The sequence below is a fragment of the Mustela nivalis genome (genome assembly GCF_964662115.1).
Source record: "Mustela nivalis genome assembly, chromosome: 14".
NCBI lineage: Eukaryota > Metazoa > Chordata > Mammalia > Carnivora > Mustelidae > Mustela > Mustela nivalis.
This window is the reverse complement of record NC_139033.1, coordinates 14272058-14287733: the sequence shown is the minus strand read 5'-3', so window position 1 is coordinate 14287733 and position 15676 is coordinate 14272058. Positions and strand designations below refer to the sequence as shown.

At 60.0% G+C, this 15676-nt stretch overlaps 1 protein-coding gene across 1 annotated transcript in view; it reads left to right on the top strand.

The window, feature by feature from the left end:
- The window catches only part of NCOR2 (nuclear receptor corepressor 2), a 207269-nt gene that overhangs the window by 102408 nt on the left and 89185 nt on the right, over window positions 1–15676 (top strand). Inside the window, 3 exon segments of the mRNA XM_082698599.1 lie at window positions 7319–7385; window positions 13464–13636; window positions 14546–14639. Coding sequence (XP_082554725.1) covers window positions 7319–7385; window positions 13464–13636; window positions 14546–14639 — 334 coding nt within the window.

Below are 15676 nucleotides of genomic sequence, written 5' to 3'. Positions count from 1 at the left end.
AACCTCCCTCCCCAGTCTTCATCAGGAAGGGCTCTGGTCTCCTAGAGCACATTCTGACTAAGTAGGTGACTCCTTGGTGAAATGTATTCAAAATCCAAATCACAGAGGGACACGCTGAAGTTTAAAACGTAGAGATGAATAATTTTAAGGTATCTTATGTAAGTGGTGAATTCTATGTTAGAAAAATGTATCTATCTGTAAGCAAATTATTTGAACTGATCTATCCTTAGAATTTTGATCTCGTTCCTAGTTTCCCAGGAAAAGCCCAACGAGCTCTGTATTTTTTATCTCAATGCGGTCATCCATAAGTCAGTACGGTCGTTCACTTTAAAGAACGTGTTGCAGGGGTGCCTGGTTGTGATCTCAGGGTCATGAGATTGAGCCCTGTGTCAGGCTCTGTGCCGGGGTTGGAGCCTGCTTAAGGTTCTCTTTATTCCTCTCCGCCCCGCACCCCCCCTGCAACCCCCCAGCTTGCTCTCTCTCTCTCTCTCTCTCTCTCATTAAAAAAAAGAGAATCCTATGCAGTGGCAGATGTGGTGGGGCAGATGTGTGGAGAGAAAAGGAGGGTGGCTTCAGCCAAGAGATCAGGGCTGGACCTGACAGTGTAGGGGGCTCTTGGGGGCTGAGCGGCAGCTGGCCGTGTGGGCCTCCCTGGCAAGTGCCACAGACAGTGCAAAGGCCCTGGGGCTGGACTGAGCTGGTGAGATCACAGAGAAGGCCAGCATGGCCCCTGGGGTAGGTGAGGGAGGGAAGGTGCCAGGCGGATCACCCAGGGCTGAGGAGGAGTTCGGGTCATATTATTTATGTGTGAAGGGAGCCCTGATAAGGTTTACTCCGGGAAGTGAGGTGTTGAGTTTTTGCTTTCAAAGCTCACTCTGGTGGCTTGGGAGAGAAAGGACTAGCGGTTGAGAGACCTCGGTGGAGGTGGCCGTAGCCATCCAGGCAAGCAGCGGCGGGCCCCGGTGCTTTGCGAGCGGTCAGGGGTGTGGTGTGGAAGGGAAGTCCTGTGGCTGAAAAGGTCAGGAGCCGGGGCAGCTGTGGGGACAGTGAAACCCGAGGGGGAGGCTGGTGTTGGGGGCTGGTGAGGGCGTGCGCATCTGGCCCTGTGGCTAGCCACTTACTCCCCGTGCCTCGGTTTCCTCATCTGTCAGGCAGGAATAAGAGTAGTTCCTGGCTCTGACGGTTGCTGAGGATCCCACGAGTTAAGCGTCTCTGACGTGCCGAGTTCAGTGTCCGCCACGTGGGAAGCAGTCTGTGGTTTCTCTTCTCCCGCGCTTGTCCATGCGTTCTTGTCCTTTGTTCGTCCAACAAACATCCACTGAGCCCTCGCTGTGTGCTCGGCCCTGTCGCGGGCCCGGAGACCCGGGAGCGGATGGGGCCTGACACTGTGATCCGCTGACAACGGACACAGTGAGAGATCGGACTGGGTGGCGGGGCCCTGTCCCCCCGCAGCCCATTCTGTCCCCCTCCCTCCTGCTCCCATCCCTGGGCCAGGTGGGAGGTTATCCCCTCCCCAGGGACCTTGCCCTGTCACTTTAATGTCCCCGTGTGCGTGCGCTGCGGCTGCACCGTTAAAGTTAATTTCACGCTTGACTTCCTGCTGCGCTGGCAATTTCAGACGTGTCCAAGTCACCTGTACCCACCTCTGCTGCTCTCCCTCTGCCCCCTGCGTCGTGGGGAGGTGTGGGGGCGGCTGCCCAGGATCTCAGCCCCACGTCTCAGGCTCTGGGGAGCAGGGGAAGGGGCCAGGGCAACCCCAGGTGGACTAAACAGGCACTCCGCGGAGGGACTGGTGCGGGACCTGCCGTTCCCTGAATGGGTCTGGGGTTGGTGGCCGGGGACAGACACCGCTCCTGTGTGCTCTGCCGTGGCTGACCCTTTCCCTGCTACGCCCCCTCTGGTGTCCCAACCCGGGCACTGGCCTTGCTCCTCTTACCTTCCCGGGGCCTGGAAGCCTGCTGGTTCCTGGGGTTCTCTCTGTCCCCTGCTTTTCCTGTCTTGATGTCCGATGTCTTCCTTCCTCCTGCCTCCTTGGGGGTTGTCTCACTGGAGCTGTCAGCCCTGGAGCTGTGCAGGTGGAAAGGGCCCCGGGGACCCAGGATGCTGTGGCAGGTTTTTGTGGTCTTGCTCTTGAGGTTCAGAGATGTTAAGGAACCTCGCTAGGGTCATCCAGCCAAACCGCTAGGCCAACCGGATCTGCCCACCCACCCTGTTACCTCTCCCCAGTCCGGGCCTGGCCCTTGCTAGCCTGGTGACCCTGGGCAAGTCACTTGGTTAGTCCATAAGCAGGTTGCAGACCATCAGCTTGGACAGGCTCTTCTCGAGGTGCTCAGGGCCGCGCTCAGGCAGGCTTCCTCCATCTTACTCTTCCCCAGCCGTTGGGGGTCCGGGTCTCCCTGAAAGCCTCTCCTCACGCCCTCTAAATCCACCATCCCCCTCTCTCCCCTGGAACTCCGTGCTCTCATTTCCCTCTGCCCGCCTATTGCTCTGCTTCTCTTGAGCTCGAAGCCCTCTTCTTCCAGGAAGCCTCCCCTGATTGCCTTGTTTCCTTCCTGTTTTCGAACCCTGTAGGTCCCAGGGCCTGGCCAGACTCTGCCTGGACGTCCACAGTCTCCAGCCCCTTATCGCCCCCTCCTCGTTTTCGCGTCTTCTCCCAGGTCCAGCACCAGATGACGAGGCTTGGGTTTCCTCACAGGTTGTGGTTTTATAAACTCTGACTTCTCCCGGAGATGAGAGCTTTCCTCTGGATCCCCTATAAATGCCTCTATTGGCAAGCTTATCATGCTGCCGGTTTGCCAGCCCTTCTAGAGCCCTCTTATTAGAGACTGTGTTCCGTTTTTGCCAGAAAAAAGATCACAGCAGAAAAGATTTGTCTGCTGTAAGCTATTTGCATCTCCGATACCAAAACATTTCTTGGGACAAAATAAACACTCCAAGAATGTTGGCCAGAAGAATGTTGAACAAGTGGACACCCTAAGCCAGATGTCTAGGGGATTGTGACCAGACGCATGCCCGCGGGGCCGAGAGGGAAAGGTAGGGTGGGGAAAGGCTGGTGGGAGGTAGTAGGGAGTGGGGGGGACTGTGGCGGATGGTGAGCTCATCGTCCTTGTAAAGCAGTGGTCGGGCCTCAGTCCCCAGCCTGTGGCCGTGAGGGGCTGTGCCAGACTGCCTGATCTTTTCAGAGAAGCTTTACGTGCAGCTTTTTATGCAACAGCTTCTGGTTTTCAATACTGGCAGCGACTTCAGACTTTTTAGAAAGCACGGCCGTCCAAACACAGCGCTCTCACGGGCGGGCTCCGCTGGGTGGACTGTGCCCATTTGCAACCTGCCGACTCGACATTTGTCCTCTTTGGCAGTCCGTGGCTGCCTCTGGGCACCAGGCGCAGTGCTTGCTTTGGAAGGAAAGTCGGATCCGCCGGGGAGAACTGCCTGGCGGGGACTGCTTGAGTCACGGGGTCCCCGTGAGGCTGTGCCCTTGCCGCGGCTGTCCCAGGGTCCGCTGGGTAAGTTTACCCCAAAGCGAGCGGCTGGAGACTGCAGCGGCTTAGCCTGTCCCAGCCCTGGAGGCCAGCAGTCAGGCCTGAAGGGGAGCCAGGGCCCTGGTCTCTCCGGGGAAGGAGGCTTCCGAGCCTTTCCCAGCTTCTGCTTTTGGCTGGCTTCCCGGGTGTCCCTGGGCTTGTAGGCACTCTGCGGTCTCCTCCTGTCATCCTGCCTGTGTGTCCTCCTCCACGTCCACGCTTCCCCTTTGTATAAGGACGCCCTCCTCAAGACTGCGTGCTAGCTCGATGACCTCTGTGAAGACCCGGTTTCCGAATCGGCTTGTTTTCTGAGGAACGGGGGAGGCTTGGGACCCCCAGCATCATGGAACCCCCCGCACGTTCTAAAGTCGCTGTATTTGGTCTCACCGGGGCATTTCAACACAGATCATGACCCTGTTTCGGTTTTTTAAGTTTATTTAAAAATAGCTAGATTTAGGGGCACCTGGCGGGGCTCAGTCGGTTAAGCGTCCGGCTCTTGATTTCCGCTCAGGTCATGGTCTCAGGGTCATGAGATCGAACCCCGTGTGGGGCTACCTGCCCAGTGCGGAGTCTGCTTGAGATTCTCTCTCTCCCTCTATCCCTCCCTCTGCTCATGCGCTCTCCCCTTCTGTCCAAATAAATAAATCAAATATATATATTTTTAAAGCCAGATTTACAGAAGAGTGGCCAAGATAATACAGAGAATTTCCTGTACATCCTCTACCCAGGGTCCCCTAACAGGAACATTTTACAGAAGTGAGGCTGCTCTCCTCAGAACTGAGTGACCGTGGGACAGTGCTCTGCGCCAACCCAGAGACTGTCTGTGGATTTTTCTAGTTTCACTTAGATCTGTTTTCTGGCCCGGGGTCTGACGGCCGATTCCCGATTTGCACTCTGTCCCCGTCTTCCCTCGATGTTCCTGACCCTTTTGAACAGTTGCGGTCAGGGGTTTGGCAGAGTGTCCCCTCGGTTTGGGTTTGCCGGGTGCTTTCTCACGAAGGGGCCGGGCGTGGATGTGGGGGAAGAGCCCCACAGAGGAGGGGACCCCCCCCCCCTCCGGCGCCCATCGGCTGCGAGGCCGGCTGTCTTGCCCTGCTGTGCTCCGGGCTTTGGGAGCGCGTCACGGATCCGGCCTGGGTCCCCTGCAGGGGCAACATCACGGAATTTGTGGCCACGAGTCGCAAACGCCTAGTGACCATTTGGGGGAAGAGACGTCGACGCGACGCACGTGTCCTGTTTCTCCTCCACGTGTGGCCGAGTCTTGTGCGGTTTCCTCGTGGGTCTCCCTGCAGCAGCTCGGGCTGGGGTGTTCCTGTGGGGTCTTCCGTCCCCCCACCTTCATGGTACGCGTATTAATTGGAATTCTGTAAGGCACATTTGCTCTTTTTTCCTTGTTTTTCCACTCAGTCATTGATTTCTATCCACGCAGACTCGTGGATGTTTCTTCTGGTCTTTGGCTCACAGTCCAGCGCCCGCCGGCCTCCTTTTGGTGTGCGGACCCTCCTGGCTCTGGCACCCCCTCCTCCCCCGCTCAAGCTAGGTCTTGCATCCCTTTGATCTTTTGTTTATTTATTTATTTTTCTTCTTTGTCGCGCCCCTTTCCTTAGAGATGCTCTGGGCGCTCCTCCCACCCCAGCTCTGGGACCCGCCGCCCCTCCGGACAGAAATGGCTTTCTGGTTGGAGAAGCCCGTGAGGAATGCAGACCTCGGAGCTCCCGGGCTCGCTGCCCTGGGCTGTCCTTGCTTCTCCGCCTCCTCAGCTCCATCCATCCTTTTTAAAAAGCCCAGACCCCTCGCTCTGCCCAGACCGAGGCCCCGTGCAGCCAGCCCTGCCGGCCTCGAGCCTCTCCTCCCTCCTGCCCCCCTGCTCTTGCCCGCTGCTCTCCAGCCACGCGGGCCCTCTGTGTGTCCTTCAAGGACTCGGAGTGTTCCGACCCCCGGGCCTTTGAACTTGCAGTCCTCTGCCTGGAGCGCCCTTCCCTGCGCTTCTCTCCACCACTGGGTCCTTCTGCTGTTCCGGATCGTGTGCGGGGCCCTCTGAGACTTTCTGCACCACTGCATCTAAAATAGCTACACCCACCCCCTCCTGCCCAGGCATTAGCCCACCACCCTGTTTGAGTCTCCAAATCTGGGATTATCTGGATGACTTTGCTGATTGTCTGTGGGACTCCTCCAAGCATCACCTCTGCGAGGGCCGGGAACTCTGCTCAAGGCTGTGTCCCCAGAGCCTAGAAGAGTGCCTGCAATTAGGTGCTCAGTAATCAGCAGCTAAATAACCGAGGACACGAGCACATGATGTCACTGTGTCCCCTTTTCAGATGGGGGTGTTGAGGCCGGGAGGTCCTCTGAAGTTGCAGAAACACCTCGTCATGGAACAAAGTGTTCTCGTCTTAGCCTGTGTGACTGAGGACCCCAGTGCACACCCTGTTGGGAACAGGGCAGGGGAGGCTGATGTCGGTGGGGAGGCCCCAGCTAACTTGAGGCCAGGATGACCCTGGGAGGCAGGGACCCCCTCCTTACCAATCCTGGAAATGGCGAGGTGTATCCTTGTCAGGAGTCAGAGAGTGGACAAGGCTTGAACCCTGCTGGGGTCCGTAGGGGGCTCCAGTGAGGGGATGCTGCTCACACTTTCGCTGTGGCCTTTTCCTCCTAATTAAGAGGGACCGTGCTGGCCTGTTAGTGTCCTTGGACTTGAGACTGAGTAGTGAGGATGCCGACCTCCTGCTGGAGGTCACTGGGGGTCAGGAGATGCTTGTTCACCGGGAATAGCGGTGTGGTGGCAGACGCAAGGACAGCTGGGCCTGGCAGTGGGGCCTTCCAAGGTGGTGGTGTCTGTCTGCGGGGACCAGGAGGCTGTAGAGAGTGACCGTCCATGGGGTGCCTGTGTCGGGTTTTTTCCAACTATTTTAGCCCCCTTGAGGCGTGTGCAGGGGCAGCTTTGTCTGTCCATCAGGGCCTGGACTCCCACCACCTCCCGAGATTAGGGACCTAGGTGGCCCTTGGAAACTCCGAGAGGCTGGTTGGAGTATGGTTTTTTAGCTTCTTGTGGGGTTTGGACACCACTGAAACCATGAGGAAGTCGGAGCACCCCTCCCCAGAGATGCTGGGTGCCACTGCACCCCTGGGTCGGGGTGAGTAACTCCTGGGTGTCCCCAGGAGGGGACTGAGGCCTGCCTGACGCCCCCAGGCCCACCCAGGTATCGGCTGTAGCACTCACTAGTGTGTGGAGGCCGTGGGGAGAGGCTGAGGGAAAGGAGACCTGAGGGGTCCTGCCTCGCTAGCCGCTACCACCCGTGCTGCCCTACTTAGGGGACCTCTGCCTGGCCCAGGTCTGAGGAGCCCGGAGGCCGTTGGGTGCAGCTTGGTTGGAGCCGGCCGGCAGACCCCTGTCTCTGGGTGGCCACCGTGCTCAGGGTCTTGGTTTGTCTGGCCCACGTTCCTGGTCTTAGCCTGTGGATGTTTCTCTGCGGCTGGTTTTCCAGAAGGGCTCCTGGGCATGTGTGGACGGCAGCTTGGGGAGGGGGGGAAGCACCGACACCTTCCCCCTCCGGGAGCCCCTCTTCTGCACACTGTGCTCCGTTAGTCTGGATATGGGTGGGGGCCCCTCAGTGCGGGAGAGGAGGGACACACATTGGCCGTTCATGGCTCCCTCTGGGGAGCTACAGGCATCTCGTAGCTCCTTGAGAGCCACTGCAGGGGTCAGCTTAGGTCTTGCTGTCAGGAAGCAGCTCGGTGAAGGACAGGCTGTCTGAAACCCTGTGTTACTGACCTGCCCTGTGTGCTCTTTTCCTCCCGCTTAGAAACCAGGCGATGCGGAAGAAGCTCATCTTATACTTTAAGAGGAGGAACCACGCCCGGAAACAATGGGTAAGCCATCACTGGAGCCCCCCCCGCCGCTCCCCCGGGCCAGGCTTCCTGGGGAGTCCAGGCCGTCCGGGCCGCTTCAGGCCGTGCCCGCGGGACCTCCTGGCCTGCAGCTGTCTCTGCTGCGCGTCCAGGCCGCGGAGGAAGGCCAGGGTCAGCAGGGCAAACGGGAAGGGGTAGCAGCTGCTTCGGGGAGGCCAGGGCTCGGGGCTCAGCTGCCCCAGGATGCCCGGGGCCTGCAATTCTGCCGCTTCTTTTCCAGCCTGGAAGGGGAGAGCGAGCGGTATGTTGGCCTGGGAGGCTGGTTGCTTGTCAGAGGACCCGTGGGCTTTCCAGGCCAGAAGAGAGGGGTTTGTTGCAAGAGGCAAGGCTGGGGTGAGCCGTGTGCTGGCGGCCGCTGCGGGGAGCTCCCTCAAGAGATGAGGTTTCCGCGCATCCAGGGAGGCCCCTCGCTGGCTCCAGCGGCAGCGGCTGGGTCATGAGTCAGGGGTGCGACTCCTGCGTCAGGCTGTGCTCTGGGCCCTCACCTGGGAAACGGGCCCAAGGTAGAGAGAGAGTGTGTGAGGGAACACGTGCAGCTGGGGGTCAGGGTGGCTGATTCACTGGGAGGCGGGGGAGGGCCCAGCGAGGGAGGGGAAGTCACTATTAGACTCCGCCGTGACGGAAGGGCTGGCTCAGATGAGCTGACGCAGTACAGGAATTTGTGGCTGGAAAGGTCCTTCAGGTGGAGTTCAGGAGTGGTTTGATCCTGTTTTACCTTCCTTTCTAGGCAGTTTTTTTTTTTAACTCTGTATGTCAGCACATTGACAGGCCGGTTTCTCTGTGGGACCTGAATTCCTATGGCAGATCTGAGTCTCCTAGAGTCAGAGGGAGGGCTGTCCGTCCTCGGACCACCTCCCCAAAGTTCTGATTGGACCATTTGAAGGCCTGGTCCCTCTGAACCCACCCTGCTCTGGCCCCAGACCTCACTTAAGTCCCAGAAGAGAGGAGACACTTCTGGCACAGACACTGGGTGGCTGGGAAGCTGGTGGGTGGCACTCGGACCCCAGAGGTCCATGGGGCGAGAAGTGGTGGGCTTCTTGCCTTTCCTTTCTCATCTTGCTCAGACTCCTGGATTGACTGGATGGTGACCAGAGGTGGAGTGGATGGGGATCTTGAAAGCAGGCATCGCATCTTATTCATTGAGCTCAATATACAGCCAGGATCTGCTGTGAGCCTGGTACAGTGGCTGAGCAGAGGAGACACAGTGAGCAGTGCTGTGTGGAGGGACACCCTGCATGTCCTGGGTGGTGAACTCAGTACAGAAGTGGGAATGACAAGGAAGGACCAGCTGCGTGGAAATCTGGAGTACCAGGCAGAGGGCATAGCAAGTGCAAAGGCCCCGTGGTTGGAACTAGCTTGGGTAGGACAGCATAGACTGTAGTAGGCAAGTCTGGAGTGCCGTGCCTGAGTCGGGGGTCGCGGCTGACGTGAATGGGATAGGAGCCAGATCACGGTCACTTTAGACTCACTTGCCTCCAACCGGGATGGAGCATTCAGCTTTTATTTCAAATGCTGTGGGACTCTTAATTTATTCTTTTAAGTGTGTTGTCAGTAAACAATGTGAGCTCCTTGTTATGAGAATATTCAGTCCAACAGGAAATTTAAGAGAATATAGTAAACACCTATATTCCTACTGTGTAGAATCGGTCACGGCGAACACTTCCTTGCTGAGGGTGTGTGCGTGTGTGTGTGTGTGTGTTCCCGTGCAAGTATGAACGTTGCTGTCGTCGAACTGGTAGGAAGTAGGTGCAGGCACTCGGACCCTCTCCCTGATGGCCCTGCACCCATCTCCTGAGAGGGCAGAAGTGCTGTCATCGCCACACCGAGGAGCGAGCACCTGTTCCCTGCGACCTTCCAGCCTCGGCCACATTCATGTCCCCCGTGGCCCTGTCTGGGGATGAGGTTCATTTTGGGCAGGTGGAAGAAACTCTAAGGTGCACTTTAGAAGGATCCGTGTAGTCACTTGGGGGTCCCTTGAGAGGGTGGAGGGAATGTGGGCTTATTTAAAGATAGAGGAACCGCAGACTAATAAGAAATTCAGGGTATCTCTGAGGCCAGGCTGAGCCCATCTTAAGAGAGGTGCTTCGCGAAGCTGTAGTGGGAGGGCATTTGGAATGACCTCATTCTTGTTCTTCTGTAATGAGCCCAGAGCCCCTGATGCATTATTTTCAGTAAGGATGGGGAGGGTCTTGGTCCAAATGCCCCCCCCCGACCTCAGATCTGTATGGCTTCCCCCTACCGTGTGCCAGGCCCCACTCAAACTGGGGATCCCACTCCTTAGAGGTTCCAGGGACCACAGGTCAGCTGTCCACACTGCCCGCCCTCCTGCCTTGCCAAGAGAGCCAAGGCTTTGCCCCCAAAGGGACACGAACATGAACCTCCCAGGTTACCCTGCCCTTCCCCGGGAAGCTGCGCCCAGCCCCCTGGGAAGCCAGACTTGGGGGTGAGGGTGGGGGTAAGGCTGTGCTGTGGAGACAGAGGCTCAGGTTCACGGCCTGCGGCGTGTGATCTGGGGACTGCTGTCTCGCCCCCGGCCTTCCTTCTCCTCTTCGAAACGGGGCTGGGGGCAGGGAGTTGGAGACACGTGCTTGCTGCGGGAGGATTGAGAGCAATGCGTGGTGAAGGGGGCGCGTGTGATAGCCGTGGGGGACTTGCAGGGTGGGTCAGCCAGCGGGGAGGGCCCAGCACAGACGATGGGGTCCGTGTTTCCTGAGCCAAGCCGCTGAAGACAACAGAAATGAATTCTCTGATGGCTCCTGAGGTCCAAAGTCAAGGCGTGGGCAAGGGTGCTCCCACCAGAGGCCGTAGGGTAGATCTCGGCTGCCTCTCCCAGTCCCTGAGGCCCCGGCGTCCCTGTGCTGTGGCTGCGTCACTCTGGGGTCAGCCTCTGTGTGCACAGGGCCGTCTCCCCATCTCTGCCCTCACGTGGCACGTGACTGCATGGCTCAGAGCTCCCCCTAATCCAGGACAACCTCATCTCGGGCGCTTGGTCAAATAAGGTCCAATAATCTACGGATTGGGGGTCACCCTTCAGCCCACCACCGTGGGCACTGGCTTGTTTTCAGCATAGTCCGTCTTTCCGCGTGCCCGGGCTTGTCCCCACCCGCCCTGTCATTTACACGCTTTCAGAGCCAGCGGAAGATTTGCTCACCCTCTGCCATCCCCCGCACCCCCCGAGTTTCCCTGCTTTCCGCGCTGGGGCTTTTCCCAGACCCGCCCCAGCATCCCTGACTTGCTTCTGCAGCCTGAGCGCCGGGTAGGCCGGGGGCGGGCGTTGCTGCCTGGCTGGGAGCCCCGGGGCTCAGGATGGCCCGTGCGGGGAACTTTCTGCAGGTTCTGCGAGCCCCGTCCGGCGGAGCCCTGCAGGGTGGCTGCGGTGGTCGTGCCCGCCCTGCGGGTCGGGAGGTGACCGCAGAGGCCGGCTCCCCTGGCCAGCTGGCTCCCGCTGCCCTCCAGCCTCCTTACCCCCATCCCTTGGTCTGAGACCGCCTTCCCCAGTGTTGAGGGAGCCCCGTCTCCCCTCGCCTCCCAAGCCGCGCCCGGCAGGGCAGGAGGGTTTCACATCTCGGCGCTGCTGGGCATCTGGGGCAGGTCATTCGACTTCAGCCCTCGGGTCCCTCCTCTGTTCGGGGAGGGATTTCCACCCACCTCACGGGGTCACTGAGGGAGAGGCAGCACACGGCATGCTCGGGGTGACACCGGGCCTGCAGTGGGCCCGCGGTCACTGTGGGATGGAAAGAGAGCAGCCGTGTGTGTCGGACTCAGAATGGCTCACAAAGTCACAGCAAGGAAAGCAGCGTGCTGGTGGCATAAGGACCCACCCGGAGCCCTGTGGGACAGACGGGAGGAGCCCGGAATAAGCCTACACACCTGTGGCCGGGGTCTTTCATGAGAGGCCGGATCCGAATCCACTCGGAGAGAAAGCCTGGTCTCCTGAGCGAACGGTGCTGGCACGGCAGGTCCCCACGTGCCCGAAGTGCGCCGGGACCGCCATCTCCCGGAGCTGATGCAGACGCCAACTCAGAGTCCGTCAAAGGCCGGAATGCAAGAACTGAAACCATAACATTTCTCGGGAGAAACACAGTGGTGACGCTTCGTGACCTTGGGTTCGGCCGTGGACTCTCCGGTATGACACCAACAGTGCCAGCCGCAAGGGGCAAGCAGGTGAAAGCTGTCGGCCACAGCTGCCGGGATCCTGGCCCCCGCTCCTGCACCAAGTGATGCGCGTCAGGGGGCTGACCTGCTGGGCTCTGAGTCCCACCTGGATGACAGGGGTGGTAGTCGTGGCCCGAGCGGGGTCTGGGTGGGTCTGCCCGCAGGAAGCACTCCGCTCCGTGCCCAGCGTGGGGCTCAGGAACGTTCAGCCAGTGTCGGGGGGTGGGGGCGGAGCTGGTGAGGGTGATCCTTGGCTGCGGGCACCAAGAGGTGGGGATGCCATCTGCTCCGAAGATGGACCATGGTGGCAGGGGCACGGAGGCCCTGCTCCTTGCCCTCTGCAGACGCTTGCTCCCAGCACCCACGCATGGGCTTAGCTCTGCCCTCGTGTCTCGAGGGTGAGCTTGGGGGGGGGATTTGCTTCCTCCCCTGGTCAGTGGGTTCGCACCAGGGAAGCCCTGCTGAGTGGTCCTGCTCCCTGGGGAAGGCTTTGTCCTCCAACGAGATGTCCCCAGGTGCCCAGTGCAGTAGACACGGGTCCTGTGTCTTCTCCAGTAACTTATTTTTCTTTGCTGGTTTTGTGAACTTTTGTCCCCATCCTTGCCTCTGACACATTTTCTCACTCTTGTCCATCCGATGGCAACCCCTCCGGCAGGGGCTGTGTGGGGGTAGGATGGGTCCCGTGCTGTGATGGTGACAGGTTGAATGTCCCTTGTCCCTGTCCCTGTGCCCAGTGGGGGGCTGTCTGCACCATAGAGCCGTGAACGGTGTGGCTCTTGTCTGTTACTGGAACCACGTCCCGATCTCTAGCAGGTTCTTAGAACAGCCCACATACATGTGGAGCCCCGGGGAGCTGGGGGTCAAGCTCTGCTCCCTGTCAAAGCTGGCCTGACCTCCCCTGAGGGACGGCTGCCCTGCTGGGTTTGCTGAAGACCAAGGTCATAGGTTGCCTTAGTCAGGCTGAAATGCAGGATGGGGAGGGGTGTCTGATCATGAGGACGAGAAAGGGGTTTTCTGATTGTGCTGAAGCATCGGGAGGGCATTCAAGCGAGACTCCCAGACCGTGCCATCTGTCCAGCACAGCTGTTGGAGACGGGAGATTGGGGTCTTACAGGCGGCTTTTTGCTCCCCACCTGCTCGAGGTCCAGGTCACCTTGGAGATGTGGAAGCCAGGCAGCTACGTTCCCGGCTGGGTGGGGGAAAAACAGCAGGTGCCACTGTGGTTAGACATAGAAGGAGACTTCCTTGTCCAGGAGAGGTGGCAGAGGCTCCTCGGGGCTTAACCTAGACTCCCTGCATCTGGGAGCATGGCGGAGCCTGAGGCCAGGGAATGAGGAAGCTTTCAGGAAGGGGATGCTTTCTGTGGGGCTGTCACCAAGCTGACAGACACCCCAGAGCCTCGCCGTCTAACGTAACTTCCTTCCATGGTGGAAATGCTCTGTGTGTGTGTGTGCTGTCCACTCTGGATGGTCGCCCTTCCCGCACGTAGCTGTGGTGCCCAAGAAAATGTGTCTGGCGGTACCAGGGTCTGGATTTTAAATGTTGCTGGATGTTAATGGGATTTGGACTTGGTCGTGTGGCTGGTGGTTCTTGCACTGGATGAGACATTTCTAGAACGAGGCCTGGCACGTGGCGCAGGGAACGAGGCAGCCAGGCCCTTGAGGAAGCCTGCGGGTTTTCTTGGGACCCGGGTCCGCCCAGGTCTCTGTGTCACTGTGTGTGTCACCGCGTGTGTCACTGCGTGTGTCTGCATCGGCACCTGCCTGTGTGACCGCGTGTGCGTCTGTCCAGAGCGGGCTGGGAGTGCGGCTTGGGGGCGTGGAGCCTGGCGTCCGAGTGGGGGATGGCCCGCTGATCGGTGCTCCCTGTGCTGTGCTCCCCCAGGAACAGAAGTTCTGCCAGCGCTATGACCAGCTCATGGAGGCCTGGGAGAGGAAGGTGGAGCGCATCGAGAGCAACCCCCGGCGGCGGGCCAAGGAGAGCAAGGTGCGCGAGTACTACGAGAAGCAGTTCCCCGAGATCCGCAAGCAGCGCGAGCTGCAGGAGCGCATGCAGAGGTGAGCCAGGGGCCGGGGCCTGAGCGCCGCCCTCCCACCCCGCCCACCACTGCCGCTCCTCCGTGTCGCCCCGAGGACCCGAGACCAAGCAAGAGCCACGGCTGCTGTGACACCGAGAGCGCAGCAGGGTCTCCCGCCGGCGACCCGGGGCCGCGTGAGGTCCTTGCATGACTCGCTCAGAGCCTGCGTGGCCTTCGTGCTTCTTGGAAACTCAGATCTGTTTTGGTGGAGCGAGCTCTCTTTCCCACCAGCCGCGGGAGCTTCGTTCGTTTACACGGTCCGTGTGGTCCCTGAAGGCCGCCGGAGATCCAGGGTGTGGGTCGGAGGCGAGAGGGCCTCCTGCTGGCTTGGAAGCCAGATCGGGATGCTGGGCTCCCGTGGCGGTCTCGAAGGCTGTGTGAGGCCCGGGGTAGGTGTGCCCCGGTACACAGTAGGCGCCTGGGGATGCGTAGCTGCGGTTGTGTTGCTGTGTGGATAGGGCTGACGGGCAACGGGCAGCGATGATGGCGCTTCCTTTCTTTCCTGGACGCTCACAGTCCGCATCTCACTGAGTGCCCCCTCCCAGCCCTGGCAGCCGGGGGGGGCCATATGGCCCCCCTGTTACTGGGAGGAAATTGAGGCCCAGGTCTTGAAGAGGTGGGGCTGGGCTTTGGGGGGCATCTTAGGAGAGAAGACGGGATGGAACCCCTGCGGGATTCCAGGGTCAGGCCGGGGGCTCCGCGCCGTCCCCGGGACCCCACAGCCTGCAGCGGTCCCTGTGGGTAGGAGAGGCCTGGCCGCTTTACACCTTCCTCCCCTGCCGCCTACACTCTGCTTATGGGGAAGTTGTGGGTTTGGTCTGTGCTGTGGTGCCTGCTGGAGTCCCGGCTGCCGAGGGGCCGGTCCTGAGTGTGTCCCTTTGGTCTCCAGCAGGGTGGGCCAGCGGGGCAGCGGCCTCTCCATGTCGGCCGCCCGCAGCGAGCACGAGGTGTCTGAGATCATCGACGGCCTCTCGGAGCAGGAGGTAAGAGCACGGCCTTGACTCTGGCCTCGGCTTCACTGCCCTCTGTCCACCACCCACGGGACCGTCCTGCCAGGAAGTAGAATTTACCCCGATGGTTGAAATCAAGGGGCTCATCCCTGAAGTGTGGGCAGAACCAGCACAGGCTATTGAGGCCCGGGGGCAGTAGCTGTCACCTGTCTCCAAGCCTAAAGGACCAGCAGAGAAAGGGGTGTCGCCTGGCAGCGGCCATCTGGCAGGACACGGCCCTGGGGGCGGTCACAGGCTCGGCTGCAGCCTGGTGCCTCAGTGGGGAGGAAACCGGGAGTGGACTGGCCGCTCTCGGCCTCTCCCGTCGTCTCCCAGTGCCTCCCATTGGTTGTGCCCAGCCAGAGGCCAGAGGCAGGGGTGCCTGAGACCTGCTTTCTAGGTCAGCTCCTCGGTGCCCAGGCCGGGGGCAGACGGACAGTTCCCCGCCCACCGATTGTCCACCGGGCTGGCGGCCTTCGGGCAGGACCCGTGGCCCTTAGCGCGAATGCACTCTTCTTTGTTCCCTCGGGCCCTTCTGGGACGCCTGGACGGCCAGAACACAGCCGAGGTGACCCTGGTGGTGGTCTGGGGGCCCAGAGACAATCAGGAAGCAGAGGGGGCATTTGCCCAGAGAACTCTGGGTGCCAGCCTGGTCCGTCCTGGGTCTTGAAGGTTAAGCATTTGACCTGCTTGACCTGCTTGTTCCCGACATGAGGGAGTCTCATCAAGGGAGGGGAGTGCATTCTTCTTCCCTGGGGACGTGGATCCCGTGGTGCAGCGGCTACTGGCAGCTCGTGGCTCTTCAAACTGAAATTAACTCAAAGGAGAGAAAACCAAGACTGCAGCTCTCAGGTCACACTAGGCACCGTGTGCCACGTGTATTTGGCTGGTTCGCGGCTGCCACGTGGGGTGGGGCGGGCAGGGGGCCCCTGCCTTACTGGAGCCAGGCTCCGGCTGCTGAGTCTCCCACTAGACGGACCTCCGGGTCCGGGGCGGGGCGTCCTCCTCCTCATCCAGGCCCTGCCCCTAGA